The sequence below is a fragment of the Odocoileus virginianus genome, chromosome 7, assembly GCF_023699985.2.
Source record: "Odocoileus virginianus isolate 20LAN1187 ecotype Illinois chromosome 7, Ovbor_1.2, whole genome shotgun sequence".
NCBI classification, from domain to species: domain Eukaryota; kingdom Metazoa; phylum Chordata; class Mammalia; order Artiodactyla; family Cervidae; genus Odocoileus; species Odocoileus virginianus.
The window spans coordinates 17,932,066-17,949,337 of NC_069680.1; the positions used below are offsets into that span (position 1 = coordinate 17,932,066).

The 17,272-nt window shown below is 37.6% G+C and overlaps 1 protein-coding gene across 1 annotated transcript in view; it reads left to right on the forward strand.

Annotated features, from left to right (window-relative positions):
- Positions 1-17,272, forward strand: part of ATRNL1 (attractin like 1) — a 751,710-nt gene that overhangs the window by 160,762 nt on the left and 573,676 nt on the right. Inside the window, exons 16-17 of the mRNA XM_070470251.1 lie at positions 6,264-6,477; positions 8,148-8,336. Of these exons, the coding sequence (XP_070326352.1) occupies positions 6,264-6,477; positions 8,148-8,336 (403 nt within the window). The remainder of the gene's footprint in view (positions 1-6,263; positions 6,478-8,147; positions 8,337-17,272) is intronic.

Below are 17,272 nucleotides of genomic sequence, written 5' to 3' on the forward strand. Positions count from 1 at the left end.
AATATGAAGTTTAGCAAAATTTCAAAGGTGGAATTTTCTGCAAGGTGACATTCCATTAAACATAGCATTATAGAAAGTGAATTATACCCTGAGTTATTGCAGTTGTATAAACTTAAGCTAAGCCTTCCATCGTAAATAGAGATTGACAAATTCATACACTTTAAAGAGAGATTCTGGGTCAAATGATCATTTACTTATTGGCAATGGCTAATGTTGCAGTGATTTATGTGTGCTGCAGTAAATTTTCATAATATAGTAATTTATCTTTTGTTTCTCAACTGCCTGTCCAGTTCATTTACTGGGTAATAGTTACTTTAAATGTTTTATCAACTGCTTATTTTCCTGCTCTTCTCTTCTTCCTTGCAGATTCTTATCATGACGATTTAGAGAAAAATGTTTCATTTTAAATGACTTGTTTTTACTATAGATAGTTTGGAAATATAGACAGAGTTGCTATAATGTAAAGCACAGTCATTAATCTGAAATATCTATGTTGTATTGATTCCTGAACTATCAAGAACTATAAAAATATTACAGCTTTTTTGTTATCAAAATATATTGAGAATAATGTATGAAATATATAATGGTCAGAAGACAAAGCAGCATGTGTGTTTTTATAATTAAAAAACATTTATTTATTAAGCACTATCTCTGTGTCAAAAACTGAATGCTAGAAAATAACTATCTCTGTTCTGCTGGCCTTGTTTAGCAAAATTTATTGACTGCCTATGATATGTACAGTACTCTGCTGGGTGATATGAGATCTGTTCTAATGAATGTTTATTGTTCTTTAGTCACTAAGTTGTGTCTGACTCTTGTGACCCTATAGACTGTAGCCCACCAGGCCTCTCTGTCCATGGGATTTCCCAGGCAGGAATAATGGAGTGGGTTGCTCTTTCCTTCTCCAGGGGATCTTCCTGACCCAGGGACTGAACTTGCGTCTCCTGCTTGGCAGGTGGATTCTTTATCATCGAACCACCTGGGAAGCCCCTAATGAATGTTAATAATACTTTAATTTTATTTAAGAAATTTTTTTTAAGTATTTATGTGTAAATCATTAAACTTGTACACTATATAAATTTCAAGGTCTGCAAATTCTTTAGAAGCTCTCAAGGACCATTTGTACAACATATTTAGGATAAATACTGAATTAATGTATCTTCTATATTGTCAAAGACCCAGGTGGAGGACCACATTTTTCTCTACCCTGACAGTTGGTAATGTAAAAAAAAAAGATGATGTGGAGTTTTGAAACCACTTCACATTATAATATAATATTATTAACTTGATAACTTCGAGCATAAATATATTATTATGTGTATTTAAGTGGGAATGTTTTGGAATGTTGTTAGCAAGATGATAGAATGGAAATTTCTGGCACTGATTCCCTCCCAGAAACGCTGATTTAACAAATTACCCATACACAAAATACCTTTCTGAAGGCTAAGGAGTCCAGGTGTGAGGTTATAGCATCAGGGATGGCAGAGGGAACACAGAAATAAGAAAAGATTGATTAAAGATGGTAGGAAGAACAGTTCCACATTACCTGCATCATCCTTCCCCTAAGCCTACACAGTGCAGTGAAGCAAAGGGGAAAGGGGATGACATGAGCACTGGCTTTGCTGTGGTCCCCACTCCCCAGGGCTGCTCTAATGAACCCCAGTGCCTGGGTTTTCCCTGTGAACCCAGGTGCCAGGCACACCCCAGTGCCACACTGGCTCCTGTGGCCTCAGGCTGCAGACTGGTGCCCACAGACCCAGCCTCCAGGCCAGCCCCCATAGATTCCTGGGCTCTAGGAAACCTAAGATCCACATCCTCTCTTGGGCTGGCCTTTGCCGACCAAGGGTCAGGCTCATTCCAGTGGACTCAGGCTTTAGGCCCTCCCCTGTGAGCCCAGGTACCAGGCCCATCTCCATGGACGCAGGTATCACACCTATCTCACAGACTCAGGACCAGGCCTGCCCCAGTGGACCCTGGCCCCAGGCTAGCCCTTGCAGCCTTAGGACTATACTTGTGGGCCCAGGTGCCCAGCTTGCCCCAGCACCAGACTGGCCTCAGTGGGTTTAGGCTCAAGGCCTGCTTCAGTGCCTGGTGAGCCCTGTGGATGCATGCTTCTGGGTGGCTCCCGCAGATGCAGGCTCCAGACTGGCCCCTGTGGACCAGATTTGCTCGCTTGGCACTGTGGGCCAGGTTCCGGGCCCACCACTTTGTACTCAGTCTCCACCAGCCCTGTCCAGCCACAGTGATCCCTTCAGCCTCGGATCCAGGCCTGCACCCAGGCTCCGGTTCCAGGCCTGCTGTTGTGGAGCCCTTGGTTCTGAGTCTGTCCATGCAGACCTAAACTCCAGACCCACTCCAGTGGAGAGCCAGGACCAGGCCTGTCCCTCTGAACCCAGGCTCCAGACAGGTCCACTGGACCCAGATTCTAGGCCTGCTTACCCACGGCCTAGGCCCCAGGGCAGCCCACTTGAGGACTTCAACAGTAAACTTGCCCATAGACCCCACCACACAGTCTTCCAGAATCCCTGGATAGGCTGACTGAAGAAAGGCTTTCCCTCCTGAAGCCAATCTGTAGACTGGGAGAGGTGATTACTTCTTCACACGTGCAGATGCCAATGCACGGCCATAGGAATCACGAGAAATCAGGGAAACGTGATGTTACCAACGAACAAAGTAAAGCACAGGTCAGGTTCTCTAGTGGCTCAGCAGTAAAGAATCTGCCTGCCAATGCCGGAGACGCGGATTTGATCCCTGGGTTGAGAAGATGCCCTGGAGAAGGAAAAGGCAACCCACTCCACTGTTCTTGCCTAGAAAATCCCGTAGATAGGAGGAGACTGGAGGGCTACAGTCCCTGGGGTTGCAAAGAGTTGGACATGACTTAGCAACTAAACAATAACAACTGACTCAAAAGAAATGGAGATCTACAAATTGCCTGACAAAGAATTCAAAATAACCAATGAAAGCAGCTCAGTGAATTATAAGAAAACACAGATAAACAGCCTCACAATATTAGGAAAACAGTATATGAAAAGAAGAGTTAATTGAGTGGTTCAAAAAAGACATACAGACTATAAAAAACAACCCAAGAGTAATTAATGGAGCTGAAGAATGTAATGACTGAACTAGATAATTCCACATAGAACTTCAATAGCAGACTCTTATCAGGCAGAATAAAGAGTCAGCAAGCTCAAATACGACTCATTTGAAATTACCTAGAGTTCAAAAAAAGAGAATGAAAAAAAGTGAAGAAAGCCTAGGGAACTTATTGTAGACCATAAGGAATCAATGTATGCTTTATGTGAGTTCCAGAAGGCACAGAAAACTCATTTAAAAATATAATGACAGGAAACTTCCCTAATATGGAGGAGGAAATGAACATCCAGAGCCATTAATCCCAAAGAACCTCAAGCAGATTGAACATAAAGAGATCTTCACCAAGACATATTATAATAGAAAGCCCTAAATAAATCCATGTATTTATGATCAATTGATTTAGCCAGAGGTGTCAAGAATACAGGATAGGGAAAGGACAATCTCATCAATAAATGATTTTGGATATTCTTATGCAGAAGAATGAAAGTGGATTCTTTTTCTCATACCATATACAAAAATCAATTCAAAATAAATTACAGACTTAAACTTTAAGACTTGAAACTGTAAAATTTCCAGAGGCAAACATGCAGAAAAGTCTTGTTGACATTGGTCAGGGCACTGATTTTTTGAATGTGAGCCCAAAAGCACAGACAAGAGCAAATGAGATTGTGTCAAGCTAATAAGCTTTTGTATAGCAAAGGAAATAATCAGCAGAATAAAAAGACAACCTGAGGAATGGGAGGAAATGTTTGTAAAACATGTATCTAATAAAGAGTTATTGTCCAAAATATATAAGGCACTCAAGCATCTCAACACACACAAACACACACACACACACACACACACACACACACACAAATATACCCAGTTAAAAAACAGGCAAAGGATACTTTTCAAAGAAGACATACAAATGGCCATCAGGTATATTATAAAAAGTTCAACATCACTAAACATCAGGAAAGTGTGAATCAAAATCAATTGAGATATCATCTCACATTTGTTATAAAGGCTGTTGTCCAAAAGACAAGAGATAACAAATATTGGCAACAATGTGGAGAAAAGGAATCCTTACATACTGTTGGTTGGAATACAACTGGTATAGTCAATTTGGAAAACAGTATGGAGTTTCCCCCCCAAAATTAAAAATATCATACGATCTAACAGTGCCACACCTAGTTATGTATCCTATGCTTTGCTTAGTGGGTCAGTCATGTCCGACTCTGCGACTCCACAGACTGTAGCCCGCCAGGCTCCTCTGTCCATGGGGATTCCCCAGGCAAGAATACTGGAGTGGGTGCCATGGCCTCCTCCAGCAGATCTTCCCAACCCAGAGATCGAACCCAGGTCTCCCACAATGCAGGTGGATTCTTCACGATCTGAGCCACCAGGGAAGCCCAGTTCTATATCCTAAGGAAATTAAATCACTATCTTGAAGAGATGTGTGCATTTCCAAATAGCCAAGTTATGGACACAGCTTAAGTGTTCATGAATGGATACATGGATGGATAAAGAAAATATACAAACATAAATATATATATATACATATATACACACACACACACACGTATAATTTTATTCAGACTTAAAAAAATCAGGAATTTCTGTTTTTAACAACATGGATGGACCTGGAGACACATTTATGCTATGTAAAATAAGCCAGACTTGGACAAATACTGGGTGTTCTCATTTATATGTGGAATCTAAAATGGTTGAGCTGATAAAAGCAGATAGTACAATAATGGTTGCCAGGGGTTGGGTATAGGAGAAATGTTTAGATGTAGATCAGAGGATACAAAGTTTCAGTTATGCAGGACAATAAGTTCTGGAGATCTAGTGTATAGGACAGTTGACTGTAGTTAATAATACTACTATATTGTATACTTGGAATTTGTTAAGAGAGTAGATCTTATATGTTCTTACCATACACACACACAGTTATATGAGGTGATGGGTAATGTTAATTACCTTGATGTGATCATTTACAGTGCGAAACACATATACCAAACAAATATGCCATATACCTTATATATGTATAATTTTCTTTTGTCAATTATACCTCAGTTAAGCTACAAAAAATGAAAATTAAAATCTTGAAAAGAGATGTATAACTCTAAGCAGAAATAAGACAAGAAAAAGAGATGTTTGCAATCGAAAAAGATTTGTAAGGAGAATAGCTTGGCCCAAGAATATATCATTATTTTGTCAGTCTCATTAGAATAGCCTTTTAAAATTTAGGAATGATTAAAATAAGGTATATAAATACAGAATATATTTTGTTTTTAAGCTACTTTTGAAGTATTGCTGAGAGCGTTAAGGATATTTACTTTGGTGGCATTTATCAACCTCTGTTGATTAAATTTTAGGCAACAGGGTCAAAGATTTTTATTATTTATTTCTTGACCTCTTTAATAATGGAGGTAGGTGACTAATTTTATCTAAAACTGCACTGAAGTCCTGCTGTACTAGTAGAGGTCTGAACTAGGAGAGAGGCACTTCTTTGTCTTTTTATAAACCTACTGTGAAGTCTTCACTCAGTCTTCATATCGTGTTCATTGGTTTTGTTTTCTATTTTCACAGTGCACATAATGGCACTTGAGCTTTAGATTCTTAACTCCATAACTCATTGGATTGATAGTAGCAGTAGTAATAGCAGCTGGAGTGGAAGTATCAGGAACAACAGTAGCAATACAATATGTTGTTTTTAAAAATGATCTATTCTCATAAGTGGAGAAGGAAATGGCAGCCCACTCTAGTATTCTTGCCTGGAGAATCCTGTGGACAGACGAGCCTGGTGGGCTGTTGTCCATAGGGTCGCACAGAGTCAGACTCGACTGAAGCGACTTAGCATGCATGCACGCATTCTCATAAGATAGGTATGTATATCACATACCCCCATTTTATAGAATAGGAAACTGAGGTTCACAAAGGCTAAATAAATGACCTGAGTCATGTCGCTAAATGTACAGTTTTAACATAGTGTTCTATTATGCATCATTTTCCAAGATGTCCTAGGATTGTTAATTTCCCTTGGTATTTGATGTTATTAGAAGGGTACTTCGATATATTTTAAAATGTAGTTTTTAAAGATAATGAACTGTTTGCTAAGGAATGTGACACAGGATTTTTCCGTCTCAGTTTTTAAAAAATGTCACTTTTGCTGTTGTTTACAGAAAGTATCACCTTGGGTAGGCTTACGCAAGATCAACATATCCTACTGGGGATGGGAAGACATGTCTCCATTTACAAATACAACACTACAGTGGCTTCCTGGTGAACCTAATGATTCTGGGTTCTGTGCGTATCTGGAAAGGGCTGCAGTGGCAGGCTTAAAAGCTAATCCTTGCACGTCTATGGCAGATGGCCTTGTCTGCGAGAAACCTGTTGGTAAGTACTCCTGTAAACTAATGTTTCTTTAAAGATGTAATTTATATTTCCAGCTCAAGATGTAATTTATATTTCCAGCTCTTCTTCCCACAACCGCCTTCCAGCCTGTGATCCTACATAGGCCTTAAGTAACTTTCACCATCTTTTAATGATGCTGATTTCTGTGTAAATTTTATCTTTGTCCACTTTCCTCATTTACTGTTAGTGACCTCAGCATTAACTTGTAAAAGTAATAGAATTGTATTTTTTTGATACAATCTTTATTTCTTGGTTAAAATAGTGATGTTATAGTAATAATCTGTTCTTAAATTTTTACTGTTTTGCTTTTATAATAATAGTTTTTGTAGGAAAGATTAATTGTTAATATTAACAACTAATTTAGAATCATTTTAATCCTATAGATCTATTTCAGTTGGCAAGTGAAACGAAGCATTCCTGTTACATCCTTTGAAATGGAGTTTTGTTAAGTGAGAAAGGAGTACTGAATTGTTTTCTCTTTTTAAATATTATATTTTGTAATGCAGTGAAATATACATAATGTCAAACTTACAATTTTAGCCATTTTTTCGTTCAGTGGTTTGGAGATATGATTGAGATTTCTAAATCATTTTTAAGTGTCGAGTTTAGTGTCATTAAGTACATCCACATTGTTGTTAACCTACCAACACTGTCCACCTCCAGAACTTTTTCATCTTCCCAAACTATATCTCCATATCCATTACACAATAACTCCCCATTCATCGCTCCCCAACCCCACTGCTAAGTATCTCATATAAGTGGAATCAGGAGGTATTTGTCCATTTGTGACTGGCTTATTTCCTTTCAGAATAATGTTTTCAAAGTTCACCCATCTTGTAGTATGTGTCAGAATATCATTCCTCTTTAAACCTGAATGTTTATCCATTGTGTTTATATTCCACATTTTCTTTACCTCTTCACACATTGGTGGATACTTGTTGCTTCTACCTGTTGACTACAGTGAATAATGATGCTGTGAACATGGGTGTACAAATAACTGTTTCAGTTCCTGCTTTCATGTCTTCGTGTATATAGCCAGAAGTGGAATTGCTATATCATATGGTAATTCTGTGTTTAATTTTTTGAGGACTTGCTATACTGTTTGCTATGGAAGCTTCACCACTTTGCCTTTCCTAAAAGTGGTATACAGGGTACAATTTCTCCACATCCTTACTAACATTTAAAACATAGCAATCCGAATAGGTGTGATAAAGATTATGTTTTATGTTAAGATTTTATAGTAAATTGTTTGTTGCTTTTATAAGGTGTGGAATGTTTATATTAGTAGAAGTGTGGCTAGCTTGAAAAGTAATTAGTGATAAGCATACCTATTATCTAGCCAATAGAACCAAAAGCCTAAGTCATGTATTACATTTCTATTAAAAAAAATTAAGTTACACAATTTTATGTACTTTGTAAAGGGTTAAAATTTTCCAGGGTATTATAAGTTTCAAATTAGATAATAAATTTAAGAAGTATTGACATGCCACCTTTATTCTCATTTTACCTTATATAATTTTGACTCTAATTTTTAATCCCCCACTTGGCTTCATTGAAACATTCCCTAAACAACAAAACAAACAGAACTCACATCCTTGTGTCAAAAAGGCAGCTAAGAAATAAAATACTTACCTTTTGTTAATTTATTCCAGTTAGTCCAAATCAAAACGCGAGGCCGTGCAAAAAGCCCTGCTCTTTAAGGACGTCGTGTTCCAACTGCACGAGCAACGGCATGGAGTGTATGTGGTGCAGTAGTACAAGGCGGTGTGTGGACTCCAACGCCTACATAATCTCCTTTCCATACGGGCAGTGTCTGGAGTGGCAGACTGCCACCTGCTCTCGTAAGTGTCCTCTAGAGTCGCTTTTTGTTTAACTGCAAAATAAATCCCCTTTCTGTGATGGGCCGAGAAATTGAATGTTTGAGGAAGTTTCATAAAAAATGAGAAAAAATGCTGTCACTGGTTAGACCTTCCTTTTAGCTCAGAAGGTAGAGCATCTGCCTGCAATGCAGGAGACACAGGTTCGATCCCTGGGTCGGGAGGATCCTCTGGAGAAGGGAGTGGCAGTCCTCTCCAGTATTCTTGCCTGGAGAATCCCATGGACAGAGGAGCCTGGCGGGCTACAGTTTGTGGGGTCGCAAAGCGTTGGACATGACTGAGCGATTAAACTACACTAGTTGCCATTAAAAATTGCTATTTATAATTAAAAACTAGTTTTAAAGCCTCTTAATGCTACAAGCTCCTGATTTACCTTATACCGTCATTTTGAATTCCAGTAATTTTCTTAGCCTTTAACATTTTGCTGTGTTTGTGCTCCCCCAAACTCTGAGTGTGTATTGAAGACAGTGGAATACTTCATGAAAGTGCTCCTTCAGAAGGATCATATATTACTTCATTGTGTTTCTTTAGTATCCTTTAATCTAGTACACTTCCTGTGTCTTCTTTTTTTTTTTCACAAGTGTGATTTTTTAAAGAATTTACACCAGTTGCTTTGCAGGTTTCCTAATTTGGATTTGCCTTATTGTTTCCTTACAGTTAGATTCAAGTTAAGCATTTTTTGATGAGGATATCATCACAGTGGTGGTATGTTGTGTTGTTGGTTAGTCACTAAGTCATGTCTGACTCTTTTGCAATTCCATGGTGTAGCGCTCTTGACTCTTTTGTCCATGGGATTTCCCAGGGAAGAATCCTGAAGTGGGTTGCCATTTTCTCCTCCAGGGGATCTTCCCGACCCAGGGATTGAACCTGAGTCTCTTGCGTTTCCTGCATTGGTAGGTGGATTCTTTACCATTAGTGCCACTTGGGACGCTCTTTCTTCTCTTTGGGACCTAGTCAAATCCATATTTGTTCCATAATGGGCCCCACTGTTGCTTAAAGAGTTGAGACTAGCCTCCAACTAATAAAAATAAATGTAAAAAAAAAAAAAAGACTTGAGACAAAGTGGCAATTGCTACCATGTAGGCTAGAACTTGCAGGCTGCAGCTGTTGGGCGCATTTATCCTCCCAGGCTCTTGGTATCAAGTAGAGAGGTGTTCTTGGGATGGGATGGCTGGGATGTCTGTATTGAGCTCCCTGTTGCTCTCCCTTTTTAGGAATTTTGATAAAGAACAGGAAAATACTTGATCAAGATTGTAGCAGTGGTTTTGTTGCAGACATAAAATGGTCTTGCTAGCACAGAAAACGTCTTATAACTAGGAAGCAGCTGTCCAGGAGAGGTGAACACCAGCCCTGGTACTTGTGGGGAGTTGAGATATTGCTCAGTCTCTCCTGCAATTGTGCTTTTGTTTCTCCACAAACATCAATGTTTAGTGAAAGATGCCTGACACAAAAGATGCTATATGTATTATCCATTTAGATAAAGTTTAAAAATAGGCAAAATTATGCTGTATCATTTAGGAATGAATTTTTTAGGTACACCTGTTGGGCAAGGTTTTTATAAATGTTTGCTAGTGGATGCTGCTGGGAAGGATTAGAGTTGTTGATTAGGAAAAGGGCAGGGAGGCAATGTTCTGCTTCTAGACTGAATGCAGGCACAGAATATTCATTTACAATAATTTACTAATCTCATGTTTTTCTTTATGTAGTTCTCTGTATGTGTGTTATATTTCACAGTGAAAAGAAGTTTCTAAAAGGTAGGGGGAAAGGTACTTGGAAAGTCTCCAAGCTCTTAAAATTTTTAGAACTTTCTAAAAATTATTTAGAGTAGAGTTCTCGGTTCACAAATCTTTCTTATATTCCATTCTTTCCTTCTCATTTGTTCGTCTTCAGGAAAATAATCTTCAGTAATTCTTTCCAAATAAATTGTTAGTTAGTAAGCCTTTTGGGCTTCCCAGGTGGCGCTAGTGGTAAGGAACCCTCCTGCCATTGCAGGTTAGATGTGAGAAACACAGGTTTGATCCCTGGGTCAAGAAGACCTGGAGGAGGGCATGGCAACCCACTTCAGTTTTCTTGCCTGGAGAATCCTGCAGACAGAGGAGCCTGGCAGGCTGTAGTTCATAGGTTTGCAAAGAGTCGGACATGACTGAAGTGACTTAGAACGCAGTAAACCTTTTGAATCTTTGTATTGTTTCTTATTCACTTGAATGATAAAAATACCTGGGTGTAGAGTTCTAAATATTTCCTTCCTTAGAATATCTAGCATTTGGTGTTGTGGGTTAGAATTTTCATGCCAATCAAATATTCTTTCCTTTATAAGACATCTTTTCCCCCCCTTTTTTGGAGAGCTTTAAAAACTTTTCTGTTTGGGGGGTGGTAAAAAAAAAAAAAAAAAAAAAAAAAAAAACTTTTCTGTTTATCCCTGGCATTCAGAATTTTCAATTTATCATTCATTCAGTTTTCAGTAACTGATGTGGATTTCAAAAATGGATTCTCATTGGCTCTTTTAATCTGAAGAGTATTTTCTTTCTTCATTTGCTGAGAATATTCCTTAATGTCATAGATTGTTTTCTTCTCTTTACTCTTATTGGAAATCTTAAAACAGTTGTTTCAACTTCTGGATATATCTTAACATCTCTTGTTTTTGCATTTTTTATTGTAATATAGTTTATTTACAATATTGTATTAGTTTCAAGTGTATAGAAAAGTGATTCAGATACACACACACATATACATATGTGTATATATATTCCTTTTCCAGATTATATTCCATTTTAGGTTATTAAAAATAATTGAATATAGTTTCCTGTGCTGTATAGAAAATCCTGTTGCTTATTTATTTTATGTACAGTAATTTTTATCTGTTAATCCCGTACTCTTCATTTCGTCCCCCATCGCTACCCTCCCATTGCTCTTCAGTGATCATAAGTCCATTTTATAAATCTGTGATTCTGTTTCTGTTTTGTGTATAAATTAATTACTTTAAGATTATATGTATACATGATATATAATATTTGTCTTTATCTAACTTCCTTCACTTACTATGATAATCTCTATGTCCATTATGTTACTGCAAATGACAATATTTCATTCTTTTTTATGGACAAGTAATATTCCATTCTGTACACACACATCTTTTTTTGTTAATTTACTTTTTAATTGGAGGAAAATCGCTTTACAGTGTTGTATTGGTTTCTGTGTACAACAACGTGCATTAGCCATAATCATGCATATATACCTCCTTCTCGAGTCTCTTGCCCCTTCCCCCATCCCTCCCTTCTTGCATCACAGAGCACCAGGCTGAGCTTCCTGTGTTATATAGTAACTTCTCAACAGCTATCTGTTTTACACATTATAGCGTATATATGTTGATGCTGTTTTCTCCATTAGTCCCGCTCTTTCCTTCCCCCACTGTGTCTGCAAGTCTGTGTTCTACATCTGTGTCTTCATTCTTTCCCAGCAAATAGGTTCATCAGTACCATTTTTCTAGATTCCACATATGTGTGTTAATATATGCTATTTGTTTTCCTCTTTCTAACTTACTTCACTCTGTATAACAGACTCTAGGTTCATCTGCCTCACTAGAACCGATTCAAATTCATTCTTTTTTATGGCTGAGTAATACTCCACTATATATATATGTACCACATCTTTTTTATCCAGTCATCTGGAGATGGACATCTAGGTCACGTCAATGTTCTGGCTATTGTAAATAGTCCTGAAATGAACATTGAGATATATGTGTCTTTTGGAATTGTGGCTTTCTCAGGGTATATGTCCAGTAGTGGGATTGCTGTTTCATACGGTAGATTTTATTCTTACCTTTTCAAGAAGTCTCCACACCGTTCTCCATAATGGCTTCATTAATTTCCATTCCCACCAACAGTATAGGAGGATTCCCTTTCCTCCATATCCACTCCAGTACTTGTTGCTTGTAGATTTTTTTTTTTAATGATGACTATTCTGACTGGTAGGTGATACCTCATTGTAGTTTTGATTTGCATTTCTCTCATAATTAGTGATGTTGAGCATCTTTTCATATGTTTATTGGTTATCTGTATGTCTTCTTTGGAGAAATGTCAGTTAGGTCTTCTACCCATTTTTTGACTGGGCAGTTTGTTTTTCTGATATTGATCTATATGAGTTGCTTATATATTTTGGAGATTAATTCTTTGTCAGTTGCAATTGTTTTCTCCCATTCTAAGGGTTGTCTTTTAATCTTGTTTATTGTTTCCTTTGCTGTGCAAAAGCTTTTATGTTTAATTAGGTCTCATTTGTTTATTTTTGATTTTATTTTTACTACACTAGAAGGTGGGTCAAAGAGGATCTTGCTGTGATTTATGTCACAGAATGTAGTGCCTATGTTTTCCTTTAAGGGATTTATAGTTTCTGGCCTTACATTTAAGTCTGTAGTCCATTCTGAGTTTATTTTTGCACACATCTTTTAAAGCCAGTAATCTGTTGATGGGCACTTGAGTTGATTGTTTTCATGTCTTGGCTATTGTAAATAGTGTTGCTGTAAACTTTGGGGTGCATTTATCTTTTCAAATTAGTGTTTTTATCTTTTCTTACAGCTTTGATTGAATAAGAGACCTCTTGCCAGCTTCCAGTAGGTTTTCTGTGAAAATTGTTCCACTTGTAGGTGTATTTCTGTTTTGTTTTTGGGGAGAGGTGTGCTCCATTCTGCCATGTTGATCCTTAAAATGTTTAGTATGTCTTAAATTCATTTGTGCTTTGCATGTTTTTGTTTGTTAAGTGAGGTTCAGATATTTTTCCTTATTTATGTTTTTTAAAATCTTGAGCTTTTTATCTGTTTAAAGTGAATTTTTGAGAACCTTGTAATCCCACTGTAAAGATTGAAACTATATTTTTTGAAAGGTAAATTAGAAATTATTAACCATTTTAACACAGATAAGAACTTCAGTTTGACCGCAAATGAGCCAAATGATGATAACAACTGTTGATGAAATTGTCAGCTAGGCATGCATGAATCAATTCTTTAGTCCTGCTTTGGCACTCTTGATTTTTGATGTTTTGCTTCTTTTGTTTTGTTGATTGTTGTAGAGGCTTATTATCTACTTCTGCTGTTTGTTCCTTGAACAGTTAGTCTAGTCTGCTGGATTTTCTGTTTCTACAGGTCTTTTCTTTCACTGTTCTGTCTGTTGTCACATTTGCCTTCCCTGTGGCTGTATATAGCTCATTTGAGCTGATGATGTCTAATCACAGTTGTTTTTGTTCCATAACTTTTAAAATTGTACATCCTGTGCATTCTTGTGGGAAAGAGGGGCATTTTACCTTGCCTCCAGGAGCGCTTGTGTTCCTTGGAAGTAGCATTTACCTGCCAGTGACCCACTCCTTATGAAACACAAACTCCTTCTGTGTTACATTTAATTCTTTTCCATGTTTTCAACTAACAAACGTTTACTGAGCAGTGAGGAAATGCCAGAAAATAAAACAGAGACTAGGAATGAAGATGACATCCTTGCTCAAAATTCAAGTGCTTTTAGCAGTAGTGTTACGATTTCAAAATATCAGGTGCTGAGCAATGGTTTTGTCATGCTTTGCCTTTAATATTATATTTTGTTATTATGAATTATAGGTAATGGATTTATGTTATCTTTTTGTGCTATATGTTTCTAGTTATTCACCAAACCTTTGACAGTAGTTAAGTCTTTAAAACCATTTTTACAGTTATAAATGGAACAGTTTTAGAAATGGTCTGAGCTTTATATTGCTTTTAGAAAGTTGTCTTCAGTGATCATTTGACGTTTTTTTCTTAGTAAATGAAACTTGAAGGAAATTTTTTTTTATAAAGGAGAAACAAACCACCGACTGTCTTTCAAAGTAGCTGTGTTTTGTAATCCCACCAGTAATGAACAAGAGTTCCTTTCTTCACATTTTGCATACTTGTGAGCATTTGGAGGTGCCAGTGCTGTGGATTTTGGCCATTCCAATAGGCTTATAGGGGCTTCCCTGATGCATCAGTGGTAAAGAATCCATCTGCCAATGCAGGAGATGTAGGTTTCATCACTAGATTGGGAAGATCCCCTGGAGAAGGAAATCCCTCCAGTTTTCTTGCCTGGGAAATCCCATGGACAGAGGAGTCTGGCAGGCTACAGTCCATGAGATTGCAGAAGAGTCAGACACGACTTAGTGGCGAAACAACAAACAACGACACATTCCATTTTAGGTAATCTGTAACATCCATCAGCAGTAGAAGAAAAGAGGAATTATGAAGACCTAAAGTAATAAGGAGAATGGAATACAGAGGAGGTCATAAAGAGTCGGTCATGACTTATCGACTAAACAACAAAAACAGCTTTAGGTTTATAATGATATCTCATTGTTCTAGTATTCAGTTCTCTAATCATAAATGATGTGGACCATCTTTTCATATTTGCCATCTGTATATATCTTGTTTGGTGAGGTGTCTGTTCAGGTCTTTTGACTATGAAATTTTTTTTTTTTATTGAAGTATAGTTGATTACTGTTTTATGTTCATTTCAGGTGGACAGCATAGTGATTCAGTGTTTTTATTGTTTACACTCCATTTAAAGTTATTATGAAATAATGACTGTATTTCCCTGTGCTGACTGTATTTCTTGTATATACTTATACAAGAATAAGTATGTTCTTATTTCTTATCTATTTTTTCAGTGTAGTTTGTATCCCTTAATCTTATGTATCCATCTTGTCCCTCCCTACTTCCTTGTCTATTTTAAAAAATTGAGTTGTTTGTTTTCTTATTATCATTTTGAATGTTCTTTATATATTTTGAAATCCAATCCTTTATCAAATGTGTTTTTTGCAAATATTTTCTTCCACTGTATGGCTTGTCTTTACATTCTTTTGACAGTATTTTTTGCAGTGCAGAGATTTAAAATTTGGCGAAGTCAAGTTCATCAATTTTTTCTTTCAGTTGTGCGTTTGGTGTTAGACTGAAACATCATCACCAGACCCAAGGTCATTTAGATTTTCTTATCTGTTGTATTCTAGGAGTTATATAGTTGTGCTTATATCACCCATCTCTTCTTGCATGCTGTCTACTTTTTTCTGTTAGAGCCTTTAGCATATTTTTTTGAACCTTCAGCATATTAATCATAATTGTTCTAAATTCCTGATCTGATAATGCCAACATCCCTGCCATGTCTGGTCTGATGCTTATTACTCTTTCTCTTCTGTGTTTTCTGCCTTTTGGTATTCCTTGCAGTTTTTTTCTTGATAGTCAGGTGCAAAATATGGGCAAAAGAAACTGTTGTAAGTAGGCTTTTAGTAATGCAGTAGTAGGATTTGGGGGAGGGGAAGTATTCTGCAGTCCTGTGATTAGGTCCCAGTCTTTTGGTGAGCCTGTGCTCTGTACTGTTCTGTGAGCCACTTCACTAGTACTTCCCGGTTTTTTGTTTTTGTTTTTTTCTTTTTTCCCTCTCTCAGGTGGTATAGGATAGCTGGAGGGAGCTGGAGTTGTATATTTCTCTTTCTCCACGTGAAAGACTAGAACAAGCTAGAGTTGGTTATTTCCCTTTATCTGGTTCAGTTACGCGCTGATAAAACCCCAGCAGTTTAGTCTCTGTTAAGCAGTTTCTCCAGACTTACTAAGAACAGTGCTCTGGCATATTTCAGAAAAGTCCCCTCCCCCCCCCCCATTGCCAGAAGCGCCAAGGGGTTTGTCTTCAGCATTAACTGTGAGGACACCGTTAGGGCTCCTGAAGGTGGCGCTTACAGAAATGTCGGGGCTCCTCCTGTAACTGGGTCCCCCTGGGGATATGAACCCTTAGAGTTGTCCGCGCTGAGATGCCGGCAACTCAGTAGTTAACAGTTCAGGTGCTCTTACCCCGGCGCTGGGTCCTGAAGAGGCTTCCATGCCACTAAGTCATGATTTTCTGTGTCCTGCTCTCTCTCCAGTTATGGATGCTGTTGTTTGCCCGTGACCTCACTTGTCTGATGGATCTAAGAAAAGTTGTTGATTTTTCAGTTTGTGGCTGATTTTTCTTTTTGTTAAGATGGAGTGGTGACTTCTAAACTCCTTCCATGCTGGACTGGAAACCGGAAGTCTCCAGTCATCATTTGGTGATATAATTTGTTACAGATTGATTTTTCAATTTCTTACACATCTCATAAACCATATTGAATATTATAAAAGTTATTTTTTCAAAAAGCCAAAAATAAATAAAGTAAAAAATGATTTCTTTGATGACTTATAACTCATAAATAGTCTCCATTCTAGCCATAAATTAGTCAAAATAGCACAGCCTACAAAACCTTTCCTATTTTATTGTTTCCTGTAAGAAAATAAAAATCATCAGAGTCTTTCAGTTTTTTAGTTACCACTACAAGGATTGAATATTCTGCTAATTTTTCAGCGTGCACATTGCTCTCCGCTCTTGAGCAAGAACTAAACCAATATTAACTTTTGTAAAAATTTCACATCTAAAAAAAATAGGAGAGTAGAATGTTGCTCTAAATATGACATTTTGTGGCTCAATTTTAAAGCATAAATCCTAATGAACAGACCTTTATTAATTAGCTTGTCATTCAGTTGATGCGAGAAAGGCAGGATTCTTCAGTCTAGGATTTCCCATGGCTGATTCATGTCAATGTATGGCAAAAACCACTGCAATATTGTAAAGTAATTAGCCTCCAACAAATCAAAATAAATGGAAAAAAATAAAATAAAATAAATTATTCAAAAAAAAAACAAAAGCAGCAGAGCGGGTTTGCTGTATCTGACAATGGGCTTGAGGTGCTTAGTCTCTCAGTCGTGTCTGACTCTGCGACCCCATGGACTGAAGCCTGCCAGGCTCCTCTGTCCACGGGGATTCTCCAGGCAAGAATACTGGAGTGGGTTGCCATGCCCTTCTCCAGGTCATCTTCCCAACCCAGGGGTCCAACCCAAGTCTCCCCAG